General features: G+C 39.6%; 1 protein-coding gene across 2 annotated transcripts in view; it reads left to right on the top strand.

Moving 5' to 3' along the window:
• The window catches only part of DHX8 (DEAH-box helicase 8), a 37,948-nt gene extending 17,186 nt beyond the window's left edge, over positions 1-20,762 (top strand). For both annotated transcript variants that reach the window (XM_081344809.1, XM_081344808.1), the window contains exons 12-23: positions 178-359; positions 1,428-1,622; positions 2,824-3,009; positions 3,174-3,384; positions 7,698-7,879; positions 11,500-11,640; positions 13,069-13,224; positions 13,443-13,580; positions 14,001-14,129; positions 15,981-16,177; positions 17,404-17,583; positions 20,260-20,762. In XM_081344809.1, coding sequence (XP_081200935.1) covers positions 178-359; positions 1,428-1,622; positions 2,824-3,009; positions 3,174-3,384; positions 7,698-7,879; positions 11,500-11,640; positions 13,069-13,224; positions 13,443-13,580; positions 14,001-14,129; positions 15,981-16,177; positions 17,404-17,583; positions 20,260-20,479 — 2,117 coding nt within the window. In that variant the 3' untranslated portion in view covers positions 20,480-20,762. The remainder of the gene's footprint in view (positions 1-177; positions 360-1,427; positions 1,623-2,823; positions 3,010-3,173; positions 3,385-7,697; positions 7,880-11,499; positions 11,641-13,068; positions 13,225-13,442; positions 13,581-14,000; positions 14,130-15,980; positions 16,178-17,403; positions 17,584-20,259) is intronic.
• The last annotated feature ends 1,862 nt before the right edge of the window (positions 20,763-22,624 follow it).

Here is a 22,624-nt window from a genome sequence, read left to right as displayed (position 1 = left end):
TATTCAGAACAGGGCAAATGAAGCAAATCAACCTATAATAGAAATATTCTAAGTATAGTTCTGTTGCTGATATGTGACTCTTGTCCCTTCCTTCAGTGACTATCTCTTTCTAGTTCATTCTGTCAGTGCTTTTATGGATTCATCTCAGATTCATGATTCTTCTTTCTTTCTTCTCAGTGGATGGAAGGCAAATTGCAGCCAACATGCGGGGTATTGGTATGATGCCCAATGACATTCCTGAATGGAAGAAGCATGCTTTTGGAGGCAACAAGGCTTCTTATGGCAAAAAGACACAGTTGTCAATAATTGAACAGCGAGAAAGTCTCCCAATTTTTCGTCTGAAGGATCAACTCATCCAGGTAAATCTTTAAGAAAAGCAGTTGGCTTAAATCATTGTAAGGATCATTAAATCCAATATCTTGCCTGCCCTAATCATCTAATCTGGACATACATTGAATTTTACTTTGTCTTTGAATCCTGTATTCAGAAAACCTGAAATAGGGATTTTTTGATGTAATTATTTAATACATTAATAATTTCATTTATCCAAAATGCACTTAGCACCTGGTAACACCTGGCTGATATTATTTGGGTTGAGAAGCTGAGCAGGGACATGTCTCCCTATTATATGAATGAAAGATCACTACAGAAAAACAGGACTATACACAAGATAGGAAATTTTAAAAAATATTCTAGAAGAAAACTGGGGAAAGAAAAAAGCTATGAATTTGTTTTCAGGACAATTGCAGTGGTGTATCCATGATATCACCAGAATGAAGCTTCACTCAAAGGAAACTTGATTTTTTAATCAGTTAAATATATTTTTCTGCTTTTTATCAGATATCCAAGATGACTTACGGTATCTGAAGAATAAATAGCTCTCAATAAGAAAAACAATGAAAACTATCTGACAAATGCTTAAAAAATAAATAACTGGTAGGAGAGTGTTACCATGTTGTTCAAATAGTAGTGACCATCTACAACCCAAGTAAAAGAACATTGCAAGCTGTGCCTTCCTGACATTGTTTAGCCAGAATTCCCAGGTGTTGAAATCAGCATTTTAATGGTGGAAAAATGATGGAAGTTTCATTTCATTCACAATTGGAAACCTTCAGGGACTTGATCAATAAAAATTCTGCCCAGATTTTCTTAAAAGTGCTGCATTTTTCAGTGGGTAGTCAATTTATTTCTCCTCCCCTCTTCCCCCTAACGGTTTGAACCAAGATTTGAAACAAGATTTTGGATCCGTAAGATTAATAAATAAATTCCTCATTTTGATCTGACACACTTAACACTTCTGCTTGTCTGTTTTCTGCACTGTGGTGACTGTTGACGATTTAAAAGCAAACAACACCAGTCAGATTGCTCCTGAACACCCATTCTCTTTTAAATGAGACTGTTTCAATGCTTCCCCCTACTTTTTTTAGGCAGTCCATGATAACCAGATTCTGATTGTTATTGGTGAGACTGGCTCTGGGAAAACTACACAAATCACGCAGTACCTTGCTGAAGCTGGCTACACCACTCGTGGGAAGATAGGCTGCACTCAGCCTCGTCGAGTGGCTGCCATGTCTGTTGCTAAGAGGGTTTCAGAAGAATTTGGTTGTTGTCTAGGACAAGAGGTAAGATGTATTCTGCTGTTTTATGAATTAATCCTGTTATGTACCAAAAAAAGAAATAATACAATAAGACTTTAAAGCAGCAGCTGCATTTAACTATTTTTTCCCAATACTCAGCAACAAATTTGTATAAGCTATATCACTGTCTCTAAATTAGCCAAGACAAAACCCTCTCCTTGAACTCTATAGATAGTTCACTCAGAATTTAGATCTGGGCTTGTATACAGTAATCACTTTTCTTTCTCAGAGATTTCTCCCCCATTGTTAGTACCTGCTGTTTTGAGAATCATGTAGAAGAAAGAAAGCTTCGTTTGGTTAATTTCAAGAAAATGTGTGTTTTGTTTTCTGCAATTTGCTTATTTTGAATATGTTTTACATAATTTATTTCAATTAGGTATGCAAAACACGAATGTCTTATTTTGTGAAAATTACCATCTGACATTGTTGATTCTCCCCCCCCCCCCGAAAGTTTTAAAGACCTTACTTGCTTCAATAACTATACTTTCTGAATTTATGTGGTATGGTTCTTACATTGTGAAATTTACATACATTGATGAAGCATATTGTTAGAAAATAAGATATGAATCTGTAACCTAATTACAGAGTAATCCCACCTATTCAGAAAAAAAGAAAAGTTGAGTGGCAAAGAGTATTCTACATGAGAACTAGTTTTCATGATCAGAAGTAAGCCTGTATCCATTATCAAATAAAAAACAGATGGAAACCCAGCCTCCCTCTTGAAAGAATAAATAGGGCTGTTGCTGGATACACAGCAGTTGTTGGAATTTTTTCAAGACTGTTACTTTAGTTTTTCTACAATAAAACTACTGATCTGAATTTTTATGTTCTTGGAATTCTATTCTTGAACTTTCTGCCTTGCCAGCTGAAGAAGTCTGCTATCCTGTTGGACTGGGGGGTGGGGGTGGTAGTTGCTTTACAGTGGGTGTTTGTAATTGGTCATGCCTACTAGAGCAGCCATGTTATAAAAGGCAATTTCCAACCAAATAGTGTTTTTTATAAGTGGATCCATAACAAAGCCTTACCCATAACAAAAGTCTCAAATTCTAGATGTACCACCAAACTAAAGGCTGTTCTTGTTCTGTTTGTAACTCCTGCCTCCAAACAAATTGACCTTAATATCACTCTCTAAGAGTGAAGGAGCTTAGTATTCATTACTGATACTCCTTTTGCTATATTTTTGAAGGTTGGCTATACTATCCGATTTGAGGATTGCACTAGTCCTGAAACTGTGATCAAATACATGACAGATGGAATGCTGCTTCGTGAATGCCTCATTGATCCGGATCTGACACAATATGCAATCATAATGTTGGATGAAGCCCATGAACGTACTATACATACTGATGTACTCTTTGGTCTCCTGAAAAAGGTATGAACTCTTTCAAATCATCCACAATCCTAAAATGATGAAGCAGAAAGTTGCTCAAAGAAAGCAAAACCACACATGTTTGTCCTGAGGTTCAACCCCCTGTTGATCTTTCTGTTTGTATTCTGCCTTCTTTTTTTTAATGTACTCTATTTTTTTCTCCATAGACTGTTCAGAAGAGACAAGACATGAAATTAATAGTGACTTCAGCTACACTGGATGCAGTTAAATTCTCTCAGTATTTTTATGAGGCCCCTATCTTTACCATTCCTGGTAGGACCTACCCAGTTGAGATTCTTTACACCAAGGAACCTGAGACAGATTACCTAGATGCCAGCCTGATTACAGTCATGCAGATCCATTTGACAGAACCTCCAGGTGAGAGATGGAATGAGAACGATGTTGAGACTCTCTCCAGAAGTTGCTTTCAAACTGGGGAATTATTCAGTATATTCACTGTAATTATATTAGCCATATTTGTTACACTTAATTTGATTTCAATCTAATTAAGATTTGAACTGGTTCAGAACAGTTTTACAATCTCTCTTCATCCTCCTCAAGTGAGCATTCTAAAGTTTAATATGGGTCTGACACTGAAAAGGTTTGCGTGCATACTTCTGTAAAACCTCTTTATTAATAATAATAATAAAGATGGAGGTCATCTAGTCCAACCACCTGCTCAGACAGGAAACCCTATACCATTTCAGACAAATGGCTGTCCAGTCTCTTCTTAAAAACTTCCAATGTTGGAGCATTCATCGCTTCTGGAGGCAGGTTGTTCCACTGGTTAATTGTTCTAACTGTGAGGAAGTTTCTCCTTAGTTCTAGATTGCTTCTCTCCTTGACTAGTTTCCATCCATTGCTTCTTATCCTGCCTTCAGGTGCTTTGGAGAATAGTTTGACTCCCTCTTCTTTGTGGCAGCCCGTGGTATTGTCTATACCAGATGTGTCAAACACATTGGCCCGCAAAGCCATCCTGGAAATGGTGAAGGACCAGCCCACTGTGCCTCAGCCTGGCCCGGGCGCTGATCTACAACGAGGTCAGCCTTAGATCCACAGCATTGCCCTGGAGCCAGCAAGGGACCGCCCCCATCCCACCCTCTGGGGAGTGCATTCTGAACGTTTCCCTTCCACCCAGAACGCCAGCCCTTGTGCGCTCGCAGCCTCCTAGGCGCAGGCCCAGGGGCGGTGGTGAGGTGGCCCCTCGCTGGCTCCAGGGCAGCGCCGTGGATCTAATGCTGACCACGTTTCCACACCAAGTTATACATCAGTGCTGCGCCTGCACCCGTGCTTCCATGCCCCACTTGCTGGCCTGGCCTCGCAGCCTGCGAAGCTTCCCTTTCACTGGGACTGACCCACCTCCGAGTGGGAAAACCACAGCTGCTGGTGGCCCAGGCACTGGTAACGCTGCCAATTTCTCCCCCTCCCCTCGCCCCTTCCTGAGTGCGGAGGAGACAGAACCTTTAAGTCATGGAGCTTCTGCCTTCCAGTGTACAATGGGCGGTAGGCAATCGCAGGGCCTGTGGGGGGGACGCAGCAAGTGAACATCAGTGGTGTGCAGCTTCTTGCATTGGGGGGGGGTCGGAAGCAGAACTGCCCTTTCGGCAGGCATAGAGTCAATCCAGGCATGGAGGCAATGGAGGAGAGGGGGGACAAAAAGGTAAGCTGCTGCTCCACATGTTTTGTTTTTTGTTTTTCAAGCGACCAGAGGCTCCAGACAGAGGCTTCCCATTTTGACTCCTCCCCCTGTCATTGCCTCTGCTCCTGAAGGGCCTCTGCGTGGCTCTCAGCTCACCTCTCCCAGACCCGCCCAATTGTTTGTGTGAGTGTGTGGTGCGCTCATGTGTGTGTGTGGGGGGTCCCACCTCTTGCAGCCCCACTCTGTGACATTGGGGAGAAAAAGAATGGAAGAGATAAGAGAAGCTGCAGTGGGAGCTTCTTGCAGCCTTCCATGGGGCTGGGAGCAGGAGCTGAAGGGACCAGGGCACAATTCGATCAGCGGCACATTGAGAAAAACAAGTACTCCAAAAAAACAGCTTTCATTAGTTTGCAGCCTGCCATCGCAGAAGGCCTCTGTTGAGGGGCTTCAAGGGATGAGATCCCGCCCCACACACACACACAAGTGTGCAGGTCTGGGAAAGGTGAGCTGAGAGCCATGCAGAGGCAATGACGGGGGAAGGGTCAAAAGAGGAAGCCTCTGCCCACCGCTGCCTGCCTGTTGCTACCTCTGCTTGGAGCCTCTGGCAGCTTAAAAAAAAGGAGGGTTGGAGGAAGGAAGGGAGGGAGGAAAAGAGGAAGGAAGGAAGGGCAATTCAGTTGGAAATGCCCCAATTCAAAGGAGAAAGCAATTTTGTGTTCTGTTTTGCCACAGACAGAACTTTGTTGGCAATCCAAGTTAACATTGGTATTCTTGAATTGTGAGCTCTTAGGAAAATATCCCTTCCTTGAGTGTTGCTAACAGCCATTTCCAGTGGGGAAAACAGGACAAAGCAGAGGGGGAAAAATATTTTCCTTTGCTATATTTCCACTCTCAGTTAGATCAAGGCAGGGTCCCTACAAGAGAGCCCTTTTAAGGATTGTGTATTAATAGAAAAGCAACTAAGCAACCTTTGTTCCTGAACGCTAAAGCTGTTGCACATAAAAAACAGAGCAGCTCTGATCAACTATCACAGCCCCCATTTTGACAGTTCTGCTGCATTGTTGTCTGTGGACGCCCCCCACTAAAGGCAAGCACGGGATAAACTGGGCCTGGTTTGTTCTCAGTCTTTTAAGTGGCCTTAGACTACTAGCAAAACTGCCATTTGATCACAAGGTAAGGAGGCATTGAGAAATGTTTCCCCTTTTGCATTTGAACATCCAAGAAGGGACAGGGAAGGAGAAAGGGAAAGAGGAAAGACAAAGAAAAAAGGAAAGAGGGAAGAGTGCAAGGAAGGAAAAAAAAGGAAAGAGGAGAAAGAAGAAAGAATAAAGAGGGAAGGAAAAAGAAGTAAAGAAAGGAAGGAAGGGAGAGTATTATAATGAGAAACAGGGAAGGTCTGAGGGAAGTCCTGCCTTTGGCCTGCTGCCCTTTTGCCATCCCCTTGTCCCCTCCTGACCTCTCCTGGTGGTCTCCCATCCTATCGCTGAGGATACTTTGGTTACAAAGCCAGGTCTCCTTGCGTGGAGAGGAAGTGGGGCACCCTCTGACCTATACACTTTGCCCTCCCACACGCACCTTGAGCAACCTGGCCAAGGGGAGCAAGCACAGTAGCAGCAGCTTCGAGGATGAGGTAAGTGTAGCTGGGCGCCAGCTTTGGGAAGCAAAGCTGAGCAGGACTAGGCTGGACTGTGGGATCCCGATGCCTTGGGAGTTCAAGAACCAGGCTGGGCACTTGCCCTCCACTGCCCAGGGCTCTGGGCAGCCTATGCCGCCATCCAGGGTTCTCTGTGTGGCCTGAGAGGGACAGCAAGGCTCCTCTGGTGAACAAGAGTTTGGCGCTTGCCGTGGTCTTGCTTTCCTCCACTGGAGACAGTGGATCCCCCCAGCTCCTGCCCGAACCACACAGGTGCCCCCTGACACGAGTGACGCTGAGCTGGCCATGCCCACCAGCCCCTCACCCCCCAAGGTCAGCCACAACCCTGATGTGGCCCTCAGTGAAATCGTGTTTGACACTCCTGGTCTAAACCCTTTTAGCTTGCAATCCCTTTTTCTTTTATACTAGTTAAGTCAGAATGGGATTTCCATTTTTAATGATAATAAATACACCAGATTTAATAATAAGTACACAAGATTTATTATTCAGATTTGGCCAGTGGAAGCTATAAAAACTTTATAGTGGATATACCTGTTCCACAAGATAGAATAAAAATATTTGACGTAAATAAGCCTGATAAGATAGCTTTCTTGCCCCTGGGAGTCTATTTTGCCGTTTCTAGTATAAAGAGTTTTAGTTTTTATGGACAAAGAAATTCCCAAGTAGCTATCTATTATTAATTTAGACTCTTTTTGATATTGTTGGATTTCTGTGGCAGTCACAAACCTGATATTGTTAAATGAGAACTTTGCTAAAATACAAATATATATTTTAAACCAGTTTATATATTAAAAGGAGAAATATTCAACACACTACCAAAGAATAAAGGAAGAATTCTGTATAAAGCTCCTGGAGAAAAAAGCCTATATTTTACAAAGGTTTTTAAGAAGAAAAAAATTGAAATTTCAGGGAAAATCATATATAAAATTTTATTTAATTTATTTACTGCCCATCTTGCCATAGTCTAGTCTAGGCTTACCAGTATGTTTTCCCTATCCATATCTGTCCTAATGTTAAATTTCTTTCTATCTGATTTACATAACCCTCATTGATTAGTAAGCAGGGGAATGGGTGCCATGCTCTGTTTAACATATCAATTTCATCTAACTTTTCATCTTCACTTAGCAAAGAAGCACCTGTCATTATGTTGCTTTTTCTCCTGAATTATTTACAGTTCCCTTAATCAGAACAAATCATTAGAATCAACAAATTGTGCTCCAATTATCTACTTTTTAGTGTAGTCTCACAGCTGTAAAAGCCACATACTTCGTTTTTATAAAATCAGACTGAAAAAAAATCACAAGAGAAATCTCAAATCTCAAATCACTGTCTGTTACTTAATTGTAAGTGTTGATTTTGTATTGGCCTAACTATATGATTTGATTTTCTTTCATACAGGAGACATCTTGGTATTCTTGACTGGTCAAGAAGAGATTGATACAGCTTGTGAAATTCTCTATGAACGAATGAAGTCCCTCGGCCCAGATGTTCCTGAGTTGATAATCTTGCCTGTTTATTCAGCACTGCCTAGTGAGATGCAGACACGGATCTTTGATCCAGCTCCCCCAGGAAGTCGAAAGGTATCTATTCCCACATGTGGGTTTTTTTACTAGATGGTTATCTTCAATATAATATAATCAATAATTAAATCTTTTCTAGATCAGAAGATCTATTAAGCATCTTGTTTTCAAAAGTAAAATGTTTCTTTGCAACTTGTTAAAAGGCTGGAAGACATTTTCTTTTCATTCTATAAATATGGGAATTCCTGACCATTAATGGGGAGAAGATGAAATTTTTTGAGATGCTGAGAGGAAGTTGCATATATTTGATGGCAATAGAGCTGCCTGACAGTGAGATGGGCAGCATATAAAATCAATCAATCAATCAGTAGGTTTACGTATTGAGTGCTTTAAGGATTCTTGGGTATGTACTATTTCTCGTTATTATTTTAATAGCCTCAGTTAACCCTAAAACTTCATTCCCTGTCCTCTTTTTTATTATTCAGATGCCTTTTTTGGGGGGCGATAAGTTCAGATTATAAATTTAGCATCTTCTCAGTGAAAATATTTACAAATTCATTGAGATTATGTGTTAGAGCATTATGAATTTTAAGCTTATTTTTTGTAGTTTCCTGCCGTAAATAACTTCAGGATTGAGCTGAACTAAAAAGCAAGAGCAATGGATTTGCTTCAGTATGGTCTAACTCTATGTGAACAACATCAATACCAAGAATATGGTTCTTCCCTCTTAGGTTAAGGCTTCTTCTGAATACACTCTTTTAATATGTACCAGCAAGAAACAAAAGAGATTTAAAGAACAAAAGTACAAAGTGATATAAGACATAGAAAGAGAGGTGGAAATATAGTGAATGGAGTGGGCGTAAATTAGGTTTAGCTATGTTTTCTTTTGTTAGTTTTTAATTTTGGGGGGGATGTTTACAATTTATTGCTCTGTATGCAGTGTGTGTACGGTATAACATTGCTTATTCTGAAAAGAAATATGGGTGGGCACACACGCATGGATGGTTGTATGTATGTATGTATATAAAGCTGTGTGTAATGCACATCCATAGTACTTATCTATATTTAATAGTCTACCTGAAAAAAATATAAATACAAAATGTACAGGGGCAAGAATATTCAGTGCATGAATTCTTATTTCCTACATCAGGAAATATTAAAGTAGCATTTCCTTAACTGTCTCTTCTTTTCTCCATTGCTTAAGCAGGGATGGAAATTATGTTGCCAGTTTTATTGGCTAGTAGGGACGCGGTGGCTCAGTGGGTTAGGACGCTGAGCTTGTCGATCGGAAGGTCGGCAGTTTGGCGGGTCAAATCCCGAGTGCTGCGTAGCAGAGTGAGCACCTGTTACTCGTCCCAGCTTCTGCCAAACTAGCAGTTCGAAAGCACGTAAAAATGCAAGTAGAAAAATAGGGACCACTCCGGTGGGAAGGTAACAGCGTTCCGTGCGCCTTTGGCGTCTAGTCATGCCGGCCACATGACCACGGAGACGTCCTCGGACAAGCGCTGGCTCTTCGGCTTTGAAACGGAGATGAGCACCGGCCCCTAGAGTCGGAAACGACTAGCACGCATGTGCGGGGGAACCTTTACCTTTACCTTTATACTGTCCAAGTCTTGAAACACAATTTAAAAATCCCTTCACTTAATGTGTAACAAAACATTTTGGCTTCTTGTTTTGCAAGTTCAGAAAACTTAAAATAGCCATTCTGAGTTCAGAATATTTTACATATCCTTGTTTCTTAAAATTCTCTTATTTTCTATCTTCATTCTGTTCATTAATCCTATTAATGTTGGACTTGATATTTTCCCTAATAGAGTGAATAGGTTAATTTAAAAAAAACTATCACAAAGGTGACTTTTACTTCTTACAATTTTATTTTAATTAATCTAATACTTGGAAATGTTTTTATTTTGAAATCAGATATGGCAGTTCTGGGCAGTGTGTGTGTGTGGGGGGGGGGGAATGGGAAAAGCCACAAGTAAATTTGATAGTAATGTATGTTATCCGATTTGCTTCAACAGTGTGTACTTTTTGCTTGTTAAATGGTGCCAGTAGCCTAGTCGTCATCTGTTCATTGCTTCTTTTAATCATTCAGAGGTGATGACGACTCTAGCCATGAAATAGAGGCATCTGTTACTTAGGGGAAAGATTATGATAGGTCTAGAATAAGTATAAAAGTGATGACAGATTTCCATATTGTGAAAGCTGTTTTTCTCTTAATGGTAACAGATGACTATAAAACCTGGATTATTTGAAAGGTTAAATGAAAAAAAAATGCCTTTAAATTATAATACTGGATATGATAGTTAAAAAATCCTTGAATAGAAAAGCAACAACTCTTCTAAATTAAGCGAACCGGACTGCTCACTGGAAGTACTAAGAATGAGCCTAAAGCTTAAATACTTTGGCACACTGAAGGGTCAATGAAAAAAGCCTAACACTTGGAAAATTGAAGGCAATTTAAGATAGCAGAACATCTGGCTAGATATTGTCACTAATTACACAAACAGAAGCTTATAAGAAATCAAGGGGTTTGGGACATATAGAAGAAGCTGAATACAATGATATTATTGTCTGCTATAATGAACATATTTTTATAGCATCTAGAAATACTTCTTGATCAACTGAAAATAATATTTTCCAACAGTTGGGGAATATTTAAAGTACAATAGCTCATTGTTACAACTCCTTTTTCTTTCTGTGGAAGACTGAAAACGTGGGTCTGATACTGAATTTTGGGCCCTAGTAACATAATATTTACGAACTCTGTCAGACAAGTTCACAAGCCGCATTTACATGGTTGATAAAATTATTAATTGGAGTGTAATATCCATCCTCAGCAATTCTTTTATCCTGTTTTTTTTTCATCTTGTCTTTCATGACCTGCGAAGTAACAATTGAGTTTCATAAGATCTATCTGAATTGCATACCACATGTATTGAGTTCTAAAGAGAGAGGGAGATTTTTCTTCATGCATATTAATATGATACATTGAATTATTTAAAAGGCTCATTCCTTAGATTTAACTTTTTAGAAATTGGAGCTACCTTAGTGATCTACCACCTTGAGTTGTAGTGCACATTAAGGGTTCTGGTTGTCATTTTATAAATTGCTGTTGTTGTAGGTTTAATTAATAATAAAAGTTTTTTAAAAAAATTTTGTGTACAAAACATCAATTTATACTAAATGCATATAGAATTGTAACTAAATTTGGGTTTTAAAATTATTACTATTTTTATTTCCATTGGTGTACATTGCTCACAGTTACATTTACTGTATGTGAAATGTGGCCCTATAGATTTCCCAAATAAATAAAAGTCTTCCCTCTCTTTGTAAAGAGGGTGATTTAGTTATAAATTGCATATTTTTTGCAATGCAACATTCAAGAGTTTTTCGTGGATTTTTATGTGTGATCTCCTGAACTTGTTATTCAATTTTTAAAAACAACACCTGTTATGTAGTCATTGGCTTAGTTTTCCATTCCCCCCACCCCAATTTAAAACAGTTTTTTTCAGGGAGAATATTTCTTCATTTTCTGCAGTGTATGTACAATAAGTGACAGTTTCTGACCACTGAATGAACAGCATGTCATAAAAGTAGCTTAATAGCAGTCCTGTTCTCACCCCTACTTTTTTCTTGTTATATTCAACTGTTTGCCATTCCTTTTTCTCCTCCTGCAGGTGGTCATTGCCACAAATATTGCTGAAACTTCACTTACAATTGATGGTATCTATTATGTAGTTGATCCAGGTTTTGTAAAGCAGAAAGTGTACAACTCCAAAACAGGGATTGACCAGCTGGTTGTGACACCAATTTCTCAGGTATCCTGTATTTGTTGGATACTATGTTACTTGAAGTTTTTACTAAGGGTAGTATCTTACTCCAATCTTTGAAGAACAATACAGGTGTTCCTCAGGTTAGGGTGGCAGCTGGCACTGAGATTGCTGTTACTATATGAGGTGGTCATAAAGTGTGGTGCCATATATGACCACATCATGTAGCAGTGACAATTCCAGCAGCCCTGATTGTTCTCATAACCAAAAGACACATAAGTTAGGGGGGAAGTGGTGGGGAGTCTCATGTAAGGAGTGGGGGAGGCCTGATGCAGGTTGCTTACAAGTTAGGCGGGGCGGTTGCAAGGAAATCAGGTGGGTGGATGGCATACCAGGGCACATGTGCAGGAAAGCTAAGAGGGATGGCGTAGCAGAGCACACATTAGCCTTCTGAGATAGATCAGACAGGAAACATGATTGGATGAGCTAATTGTTCTTTATTATAAGAACATTAACAGAATCCTGCAAGTCTGAAAGTGCTAGGTCTCACTACCTCATTTTGCAGCCTGATAAATTAGGAAACTCCTTTCTGAGTTTGTGTTTGTTATGCAGTGTCAGGCTTCACACTCTTCAGTGTGATTATTCCATAAACAGCATCTCTCTTCCATCTCCCAGGGTCATCCCATTACATTTATGCAGGGTGTGCACAGGAGGAGCGTGTGGCAGCGTTTGTGTGCAACAATGTTTGGGAAATTTACTAGAATGATTTATGACCTTCCCTGTTGGCTTCTCCAATTACTTTGCTTGTGGGAAGTTGGCATGAAAGGTGATAAGTGGTAAACATGTGACTTTGTGATTCTGCAACCAAAGTGAGCCAGTTGGAAAGCACCCAGTCATGTTAGGGGATGCTGAAACATAGTAAGAATCACTTGTTCAGTGCTGTCACAACTTCAAAAAGTGGTCCTAAGCAAGAACTAACTGTAAACATTCTAACATTCTAAAAATGTGCTGTTACCTTGTTCTCTATACCAAGCTTTTGCCATGAAATGGCTTACTACGGCACTGAATCTTTGTTTATTCTATCACTGCAGCACCGTATTGACACTATAGAAGACTAATCACTTGTCAGGATTCAAATAGTAATACCTCTACCATTCAGTTCTATTTTAAAGGCTGGAGGGTTTTTTTTAATGAATCTTTATCTTCTTTGAATGCTTAAATGTATGTCCACAGTATATGGAATATATAAAAACCTTTCATGAGTTCCATAGAGCACTTCTTGAACTGTTTTTGTAACTTTTTGCTTCTACGTCGTATTCTGCTGTACACAATATTTGCTGCATTCCTTCCATCATTTTTTCTTCGGTCTTGAATTACAACTATCCTGGGTCTAATTCTAATGCAAATTATAATATTTAGTGGGTAAGCAGAAGGAATGAATTCTCTTATGTATCTTTTAATTTGTGATTCCTATAGGCTCAAGCTAAGCAACGAGCTGGAAGAGCTGGAAGAACAGGCCCTGGCAAGTGCTACCGACTCTACACAGAGCGAGCCTATCGTGATGAGATGCTGACCACCAATGTGCCTGAGATTCAGAGAACTAATCTGGCCAGCACTGTATTATCTCTCAAGGTGAGCACTGGCATCTAAATGACTTCATGCTTTTGTTCAGCATCCTCAAAAAAAAAGCCTTGCCCAGCTTTATAAAGATGGAAGTTAGGGGATTTCACACAAATTAATCTATAAAATTGAGAGTAATATTTTGAGGAGCAGGCCTAGGAAACATCTTTGTCAGTTACCAGATGTGTGCACAACGCTTACTGTCTTTTCTTTCTCTCTGACATACTCAGGCTATGGGTATCAATGATTTGCTGTCTTTCGATTTTATGGATGCTCCCCCAATGGAAACTCTGATCACTGCAATGGAGCAACTGTATACTCTGGGAGCTTTGGATGATGAAGGGCTGCTCACTCGACTGGGGCGCAGGGTAGGATCAGCATTGTTCAGATTCTCTTTGGTGTGGTTGAACAGCGGAAAGCAATATCCACAATGTAGCCTTTGTGAAAGCTGTGTACAGGATGCCTGTTTCTGCATTGCACTGTTGTTTATTACATGTGAAGTCCATCAACAGTTATAGATGGAAACATATTGAGACATTTATAAATGGAAACAGTTATAAACATTTCTTGCTATACTCCTAAGCAGGTAGATCTATTGTTGGTTCTCACACAGTAATTGGATGGAGGGATTGGAAGGAATCTTTAGCAGCAGCAGACGATGATGGTAACTTACTTTGGGCTGGCATTTTTCCTTATGGGGCTATTGGTGTATGTGTATTTTTCAGTTGCAAGTTAAACCTTACCCAGGGATACTTCAACCAAATTATATTTTTCTCCTTTCTGACCAGATGGCAGAGTTCCCACTGGAGCCTATGCTTTGCAAGATGCTCATTATGTCAGTGCACCTAGGTTGCAGCGAGGAAATGCTCACTATTGTCTCAATGCTGTCTGTGCAAAATGTTTTCTATCGACCTAAGGTAAATTGGGGAGCATTATAATGAAAAATATTGCATCTTATATTGCAACCATGCTCTGGACCCAGCTGGACTGGGGCATGGGAGAAGAATGGCTGATCTGATGAATTGCAGATTTGACGTGGGAATGGAAAACTTGATTTCCAGTTTATCCTTATCACACAACAGGTTCTTGATTTTAGAAGATGTTATTAAAGTCGGGCTTTGAATTTTCAAGCATTATTTGGTAACCCTTCTCACATATTTATTAATAAATATTAATATGATATATGCCAATTCTGTTAGGTTTGTAAAATCTAATCTAATGCAGACAAGGAAAGAGCACTAATTCCAATAACATACCTTCCAAAAGCATAGAATAGTGTACCGTATTTTCCAGCGTATAAGACGACTTTTGAACCCCTGAAAATCTTCTCAAAAGTTGGGGGGTCATCTTATACGCCCAGTCGTCTTATACGCCGGAAAAAAATCAGCTATCGGGCGGGAGCCGGCAGGACTGCCCTGCGCACGCGCGCGCTCCCCAGCTGTTAAGGAGCGCTCCTTAGCAGCCGGGGAGTGCGCACGTGTGCAGGACTGTCCTGCCGGCTCCCGCTCGATGCTCTTCCCTCTTCAGGCAGCATCCCCGAGGACTCCTTAGGAGCCGGGGAGTGAGCGAGCGGGAGAGCCAGCCAGCGAGCGAGCGCGCAGGCAGGCGGATGAGCAGCACCTGCTTTTGCGCCGCGCCGGAATTTCTCCCGCACTCACACACCGGCCTTCCAGATGCCCCTCGCGCAAGCTCAGGATGCTGCCGCGCGCCGCAAGGGAAATAGCGTGGCTTCGTCTCTTTCGCGCTGTCTTGCGAACGGGAGAGCCAGCCAGCGAGCGAGCACACAGGCAGGCGGGCGAGCAGCACCTGCTTTCGCGCCGCGCCGGAATTTCTCCCGCGCTCGCGCGCCGGCCTCCCAGATGCCCCTCGCGCAAGCTCCGGATGCTGCCGCGCGCCGCCCGCCGAAAGGGAAATAGCGCGAAATAGCGCGGCTTCGTCTCTTTCGCGCTGTCTTGCAGGCGCCGCCGCCGCCGCCCCTCAACATGCGTCCCCCCCTCCGCAAGAGGGTGTCATTTGTCCCTTTTCAGGGCAAACCATATTATGAATTCTCTTTCCCCCCCCCCCCAGCATTTTCTTACATGAGAGATTATAAATTAGTCCTAAGGAGTGCTCGTTAACAGCTGGGGAGCGCGCGCGTGCGCAGCACTGCCCTGCCGGCTCCCGCCAGACGCCAGCCTGCCCTGCTTCCTCTACAGTGAGAGGGGAGGGCGTGCCTTCCTGGGCTCGCTGGTTTTCCGGTGTATAAGACGAAAAATCTTGAAAATCATCTCAAAAGTTGGGGGGTCGTCTTATACGCCCAGTCGTCTTATACGCCGGAAAATACGGTAATTTTGAAATGTGCGACTTCATTCAATTTCAGTTTTAAGCATTTGGCAATGTTTAGTTTCCTAAGACAAATAAAGTAATGTAAAAGAATGGCTGACATGTTGATATAAAAGTTTGCACGTTCTGCAGAGTGAGATCTTTAATAAAAACTTAATTTCCTGTTTTCTCTGCAGATCTGCTTCCACAGGTCCCTTGGTAATGCCAGTTATTTAGCATTTTGTAATTAATTTTGCAATCAATATAAATGATAATGTACATTTCAATAATTTGCTTGAAGGTTATTTCAATATTTTAAAATTCTGTTTTATCCCTTTTTGCGCTCGATTGGTTTAAATATATTTGCTAACATTTCATCATAAAATGCATTCACCATTTTAGAAAATCCATATTTTTATATCTGAAAGGTGGAAATAAATAAGACTAATTTTGTTTCATATTTGTAGGACAAGCAAGCTCTTGCTGACCAGAAGAAAGCTAAATTCCACCAAACTGAAGGAGATCACCTCACACTTTTGGCTGTTTACAACTCCTGGAAGAACAACAAGTTCTCCAATCCCTGGTGCTATGAAAACTTTATCCAAGCCCGCTCACTGCGTCGTGCCCAGGATATTCGTAAGCAGATGCTGGGAATAATGGATAGGTGAGTTAATGAAATACAGGGGAAATTGTTTTTAGCCAAAAAAACCCCAGCTTATTGTAGATTATGTGGCAACACTTGGGCTTGAATATTATCTGAAAAGATTTTGAAAAAATAAGAACTAGATGTAGAATATAACAAGAAATTGACAAAAATTGATGGATTGATTGAATCAGTTTGCACTCAATAAAGTATGATTTAGGGCAGTATAGACAGATAAAATAGCACATAATATCCAGAACCATTAACACACTTTACCAGAACAAATTCATCCAACTGAAAAATACCAACAGGCTCCAAATCTCCCACTCAGTGCCTGGAGTAATATCCAATTACAGACCAGGTTTGTCTGGAATAATGTTGACCTTCTCCATAACCAAAAATGCAAACTCTCAGGATTTGGTCATGTTATACCTGTTTTTTGATTAACTGCCATCAAGTTGGTATTGACTTCTACTGACCATGTAAACTTTCTCTGGAAAATCCTCCTCTAATCTACGCTTTAACATCTCACAAAAGTGCATTCATTATTGTTGTAATTGAGTTAATCTACCTTGCGTCTGGTCATCCTTTGTCTTTATTTCTATTTTTTCTAATATTATATTCTTTTCAAAGTAGCTTCATATAGTATCCAAAATACAATAGCTTAAGCTGGTCATTTCTGTTTGATTGATGATAGTCTTAAGAGTCTTCTCCAATACCCAGGTCCAAAAGCATCTTCAAAGACCAATTTTTATATCTGTGATGTATCAAGAGAAAATAATTGCCTGCACAGTTCTGATCTTTCTAAGGATAGATGTCTAAGGACATCATGTGAAGTCAATTAACTTCTTTTTAAAAAATTAATATTCCTTTTACCAGTGTATATAGTAAAGTCACTGAAATGATAGATGGTTTCACTCTTTTGAGATTGACTGTCAGTAGTAAAAGAAACAGTGGTACATTACATATTTGAATTCTAATTGATTAGGAATGTGCTCACATAGGAGGCAATATTTAACAGTCCTTTCCTATAAAATATTACAATTATAGAAACAATAGAACCAAGATAATCCATTGTTGAAAATAATAGTTAGGAATTAAGTAATGCTGATACTTGGGTATGGTGATCTAAACCAATTTTTCTTTTGGAAAAAGTCTATTTTAATTAGAAAATTAAAACAGGATGCACCACAGGATCTTATTATTTAACACATTGGTCCTAAAGCCTTTCAATCACCCCTTGACAGGCACAAGTTAGATGTGGTATCTTGTGGAAAAGCAACAGTACGAGTCCAGAAAGCCATTTGCAGTGGCTTCTTCCGGAATGCAGCTAAAAAGGACCCACAAGAAGGCTACCGGACCTTGATTGATCAGCAAGTGGTCTATATTCATCCCTCAAGTGCCCTCTTCAACCGTCAGCCTGAATGGTAAGGGGTGTATTGAAATCAAAATTATCTCTATTTGAATACCTACTGAATTTGCTTTAAGTAGGTAAATAGAAAATTACACTGTTTATTTTGTGTAGCATACCTTTGTCAGGGAGATCTACACTTACAGAATAGTCTTGATGGCCTAATTGGTTGTTCGTTCAGTTTAGTGCCTGTGCACTTATTCATGGTACACCATGGGGGGGTGAACTAGTTTGTACATCTTCCAGGGCCTCTTCTGCTGATTTTGCCCCATGTCTGGGCAGGTGCAGCACTGGCTCTCATTCTCCTATGCAGATAGTCTTTCCAACCAGAGTGGTACCCATTTATCTACTCGCAATAAGGTTTCAAACTGCTGGATGAGCAAGGCAGATGCTAGAGGCAAGTGACAGAAGCTCACTTCATCCCATAATGCTACCAGGCCTTGAACCGCTGGAATGTCAACCATTTCTGGTCAGCAGATCCAGTGTCCTTAAGCTGCCACCCCATCACGCCTCCTTCACAGTTGTACTGTGAAACAGCTGTATTGCTAGAAATTTGGAAACAAAAAATATTGCTATGAGAAATTTGTATTAATTCAGAATAATACTATTTTGTGTTTTACAAATATGTGGAGAAATACCTAAATAGGGTTAAATGTCCCTAGAACCTGATAGTCTAGAGAAATTTTTAAATTTGCATAATTTCTTCCATCAAGATAATAAGGTATACCACTCTACACTCTATTATGGTATGATACAATTGTGCTTTGGTGTGATTCAACTGAAAGTTAATAGAATTTTATATAGAATAATATATAGCCAATTGTCTTATGTGACATGTTATAATGGAGAGATTCAGTTATACATATTCCACAAAAGCTTTTAGATTATAAGCCAGATTCAAGATTTTGCTTTCATTGTATAAAGCTTTAAATAACAGTCAGAGACTAGAACCATGGTGGTGAACTTATGGCACGTGTGCCACAGGTGGCACACAGAGCCCTCTCTGTGGGCACGCACACCGTCGTCCCAGTCCTAGGCCTTCAGCTGGGTTTTATAAAACCTTTTCACTTGAGGCCTCCGCCGCCATGTGCAAAAAAAAATAAAGATTCAATCAATCAATTTCAACTTCTCACAGGAAAAAAAAGATCTCGCAAAGTTGGAATTGATTGATTGAACTTTTTAGTCCTACCCAGTCTGCCATTACCACCGTAGCCACGCCCACCCAATGGGCCACACCCACACAATGGGCCACCCCCACCCGGCACCCGACGATACATAAGTGGGTTCTGGCTTGCAGTTTAGTCTCTAAAAGGTTTGCCATCACTGGACTAGAAACATGATGGCTGTTGTCACTATTACAGGTAGGCCTCAATCTACGATTGCAATTGAGCCAGAAATTACTGTCAAAAGTAAGATCACCATATCCAATTTTATTATTTTTTTGCAGCAGTTGTTAAGTGAAAACCACAGACATTAAAAGAACCCATTTTACACAAAGCATTTTTGCTGGAAATTGGAAGTTAAGCCAGCTTCCAGCAAAAAAATAATAAATTGCAGTCAGATGACAATTGGACACTCCAAATGGTGGCAAATGCGAGTTGGTTGCCAAGTGCCCCAAATGACTGCAAAGCAGGAGGCAGCTCTCAGAACTTTAAAACCAGATGAGTAAGTAGCTTTGGGGAAGTCCGTCATAACTTCAAACGATCACTAAGGGACCATTTGTAAATTGAAGACTACTTATATAGTCACGGACAGTCTTTCAGATCATTACAGAAGATCCTACTATATACGCCTAGAACTATGAAGTGAAATTTTGTGGTTTCTTGTATGTAGGCTTTCTTTGCAATAATGCCTTTCTGCCCACTAAGATTGCCTTTATATCTTTTAAGGCATTTTTGTTGAAAATTTATCTCTATATCCAAATCCATTCATTATGAATGCTGAATAAATGATTGTGGTTTCTGTTTCATTTTCTTTTTTCCTTGGCCTTCCATTTTCTTATGCATTTTTATATTTTTAATTTATTATCTATATTTTGTAAACTGCCTTGAGACACTTTGTTTAGGAAGCAATATAAACATATATTAAATAATATTAAGTTTTCCCCTATAGAAGTCTAGAGCTGTGGTTCCTAAATTGGGAGTAATTACTCCCGGGAAGATAATTTGGACGTATCCTGGGGGTAATGAAGCAATTTGTAATGAAGCAATTTGTTTGTGAGTCAAGGATCCTATTTGGGACGCTGCAAAAATGCTTGTGTTAAAAAAAACCAGTCTATTTTATGGGACTAATGACATTATTTGAGACTTGGAAAAGGAGTAATTCAGTCAAATGGTTTAAGAACCTTTGGCCTAACATCTAACATCCAAAATAAGATTTTAATGTCTATAGTTAAAAGAGCTGAGCCAAATCTGGAGCTATGATATTCCTCTTTTCTTTAAAAGACAAGTTCTGCCACTTCAGAATGGTTCTTGATTCAACCTTGATCCACTACACTCAGGTGGAAGCTAACTAGATTGCTTAAACTAGTTTTAAATATAAAGCATTTACACTCCTTTTTTAAATTAATTGAGTCTGAGTCTTGTTGTGCGTGCCTTTTAAGAACAGTCTACCTACATATAATATATATGAAAGGCAGAAGAGCTCTGTTTGAAAAGAAAATGACATTCTGATCTTTTTGTTTTACTCTTAGGGTGGTGTACCATGAGCTTGTGCTCACAACCAAAGAGTATATGAGAGAGGTTACCACCATAGATCCCCGCTGGCTTGTGGAGTTTGCCCCAGCCTTTTTCAAGGTTTCTGATCCCACAAAGCTAAGCAAGCAAAAGAAGCAGCAGCGCCTGGAGCCACTTTACAATCGCTATGAAGAACCCAATGCCTGGAGGATATCACGGGCATTCAGGCGTCGATAAATCACATCTTTATGTGGCATAAACTGTTTGATATCTCTATACCACAAACTCTGATTTAAGGCATATTTGGATATGTATTGTCGCTTTTTTTTTAAGTCTCAAGGCAAGAGATAAGCCAGAGAAACGTGGCACTTGAAAGGCAACTACCTTCATCTAACTGATATCATTGTCCATTTCAGAGATTTCACTTATTGTTCGACACTCCTTTTCTTTCTATTCTATGCTGTCCGTGGATCAAAAGTTATGAAACATCTTGGTTAATAAATTAATGTTTCAGTGTTAATTTGTGCACTTTGGAACTAATTATCATTGACGCTGATTATGGTGGAAATGAGAAAAATGCCCGTTTCTGCATATAAAGAAGCTATTTTTCAGAGGTGATAACACTGAGTACCTTTTTCTTAACCTAAGCAGGCCATTTAGGGGGTGGAGGATTGTTGGTGTAATGTACACTAACTTAAAAATGTTAATTGGCATCATTATTGCATTAAAGTAATATTCCTCTATTTTATCAATTATTTTTCCAAGCAATATTTTATTTGTTAATTTTAGATGAAAAAACAACAATACTTGACTACCGTTCTACCTTTTCCTACCAGTGTCTGCAATTATTCAACAATATGTTCTTTTTAAAAAATAATATATTATTTTTCCAATTTTACATCTAAGTATTTAAAAAGCAACATGGTGGTTGGGTTAATCAGTAGTTCTATAACATACAAAAATCTTTAGTACAAATCTCAAGTTACAACATCAAATGTTTCCTCTCTTTTTCCCTTAATATCTACTATATCATATTTAAGCTAATACAGTTCTTATTATATCAACTAAGCACAAACATCATTATTACATTTATCAATAAATTTTTAGCTTATACATATCTTAATTACTTTTACATTCAATCTTCATAGACAATCAATGTCCTGTTATTGATTTTTTCCCAATTTTTAGTTTCCCATCAAGCAGGGATCCCCTCCTCATTCATTACCCCTACAAGGCGACTTTCGACCCTTTCCAGGGTCCTTCAGTGGGATAAAATCGGACACTGAAGACGGAGTTCGCCTCCATGTGTCCGAAGGCACCGATGGCAAACCAGAAGTCCAACAATATATTCTTGACTTCATGATTTCAGGGAGAGCTCAAATTTGCAGGACTTTTCCATTGCCTGAACTTAAAGATTTTAAATGTACATTAAGAAAGCTTCATCTATATGTCGACGAGGAAGTGATGGTTCATGCAACCATGAGTTGTACAGCTGCTTTGATTCCATTTACATTATAGTTTTGCAATCTATTTACAGTAAAAAAAATGTGAGTTAAAATGATAGCTGTGTGGGAGGGATTTTTTTTCACATTGGGATTGAGAAGTTGAATGATCTCTGTCCAGTTTTTTTTTGCTTTTGTTTTTTTTAAAAAAAAATTATAGGGGCATTTTGCTTATTGAAGATTTTGTATTCCTGGTTATTTCACTTCCTGGCCAAAAATGCCAGGAAATTCTACTGTTGTGGTTTCTGATCTTCACAGTTGTAAAACCACAAAAGTATCAGGCACAACCTTATATGTTTGAAGTCAGCAACTTGTGTGCTTCTACTCTATACGAAGAGCTTTTATTATTAACTTCAATTTTGTACAATGAGAAACTGCCAAAAATAAATTCTTTTTTACAGTATCTTCAAAAGACATATTTTTCTGAGTTCTTAAGGAAAGGAAAACAGAAAGTGATATCCATGGTTTTATTTGGCTCAATTTGTCTCACTGCAAGGACCTAGCATTTGTTCAGCTAGAGGCAGCTGAAATTCCTAGCTATAGTACCAAACAGTGAAAACATCTGGCTTAAATTAATTTATAAGAATAAATTGGTATGAGCTGGAAAATTGGAAGAGAAATAATCTTCTGCTTACAGAAGATTTAGAAATATTCTAAATGTTTAGAAAAACAAAAAAGAAAGCTGGCCTTGAAACCTGTGGGGAGGGGAAGAGTGGAACTCTGGAAAGAATGCAGAGAAGAGCAATAAAGATGATTAGTGAGCTGGAGGCTAAAACATGAAGAATGGTTTCAGGAATTGGGTATGTCTGGTCTAGTGAAAAAACCGATTAGGGGTGATACCATAGAGTTCCAATATTTAAGGTGCTGCCACAAAGAAGGA

Source organism: Vipera berus (genome assembly GCF_964194415.1).
Source record: "Vipera berus genome assembly, chromosome: Z".
Taxonomy (NCBI): Eukaryota; Metazoa; Chordata; class Lepidosauria; order Squamata; family Viperidae; genus Vipera; species Vipera berus.
This window is presented reverse-complemented; position numbering and strand designations above follow the sequence as displayed.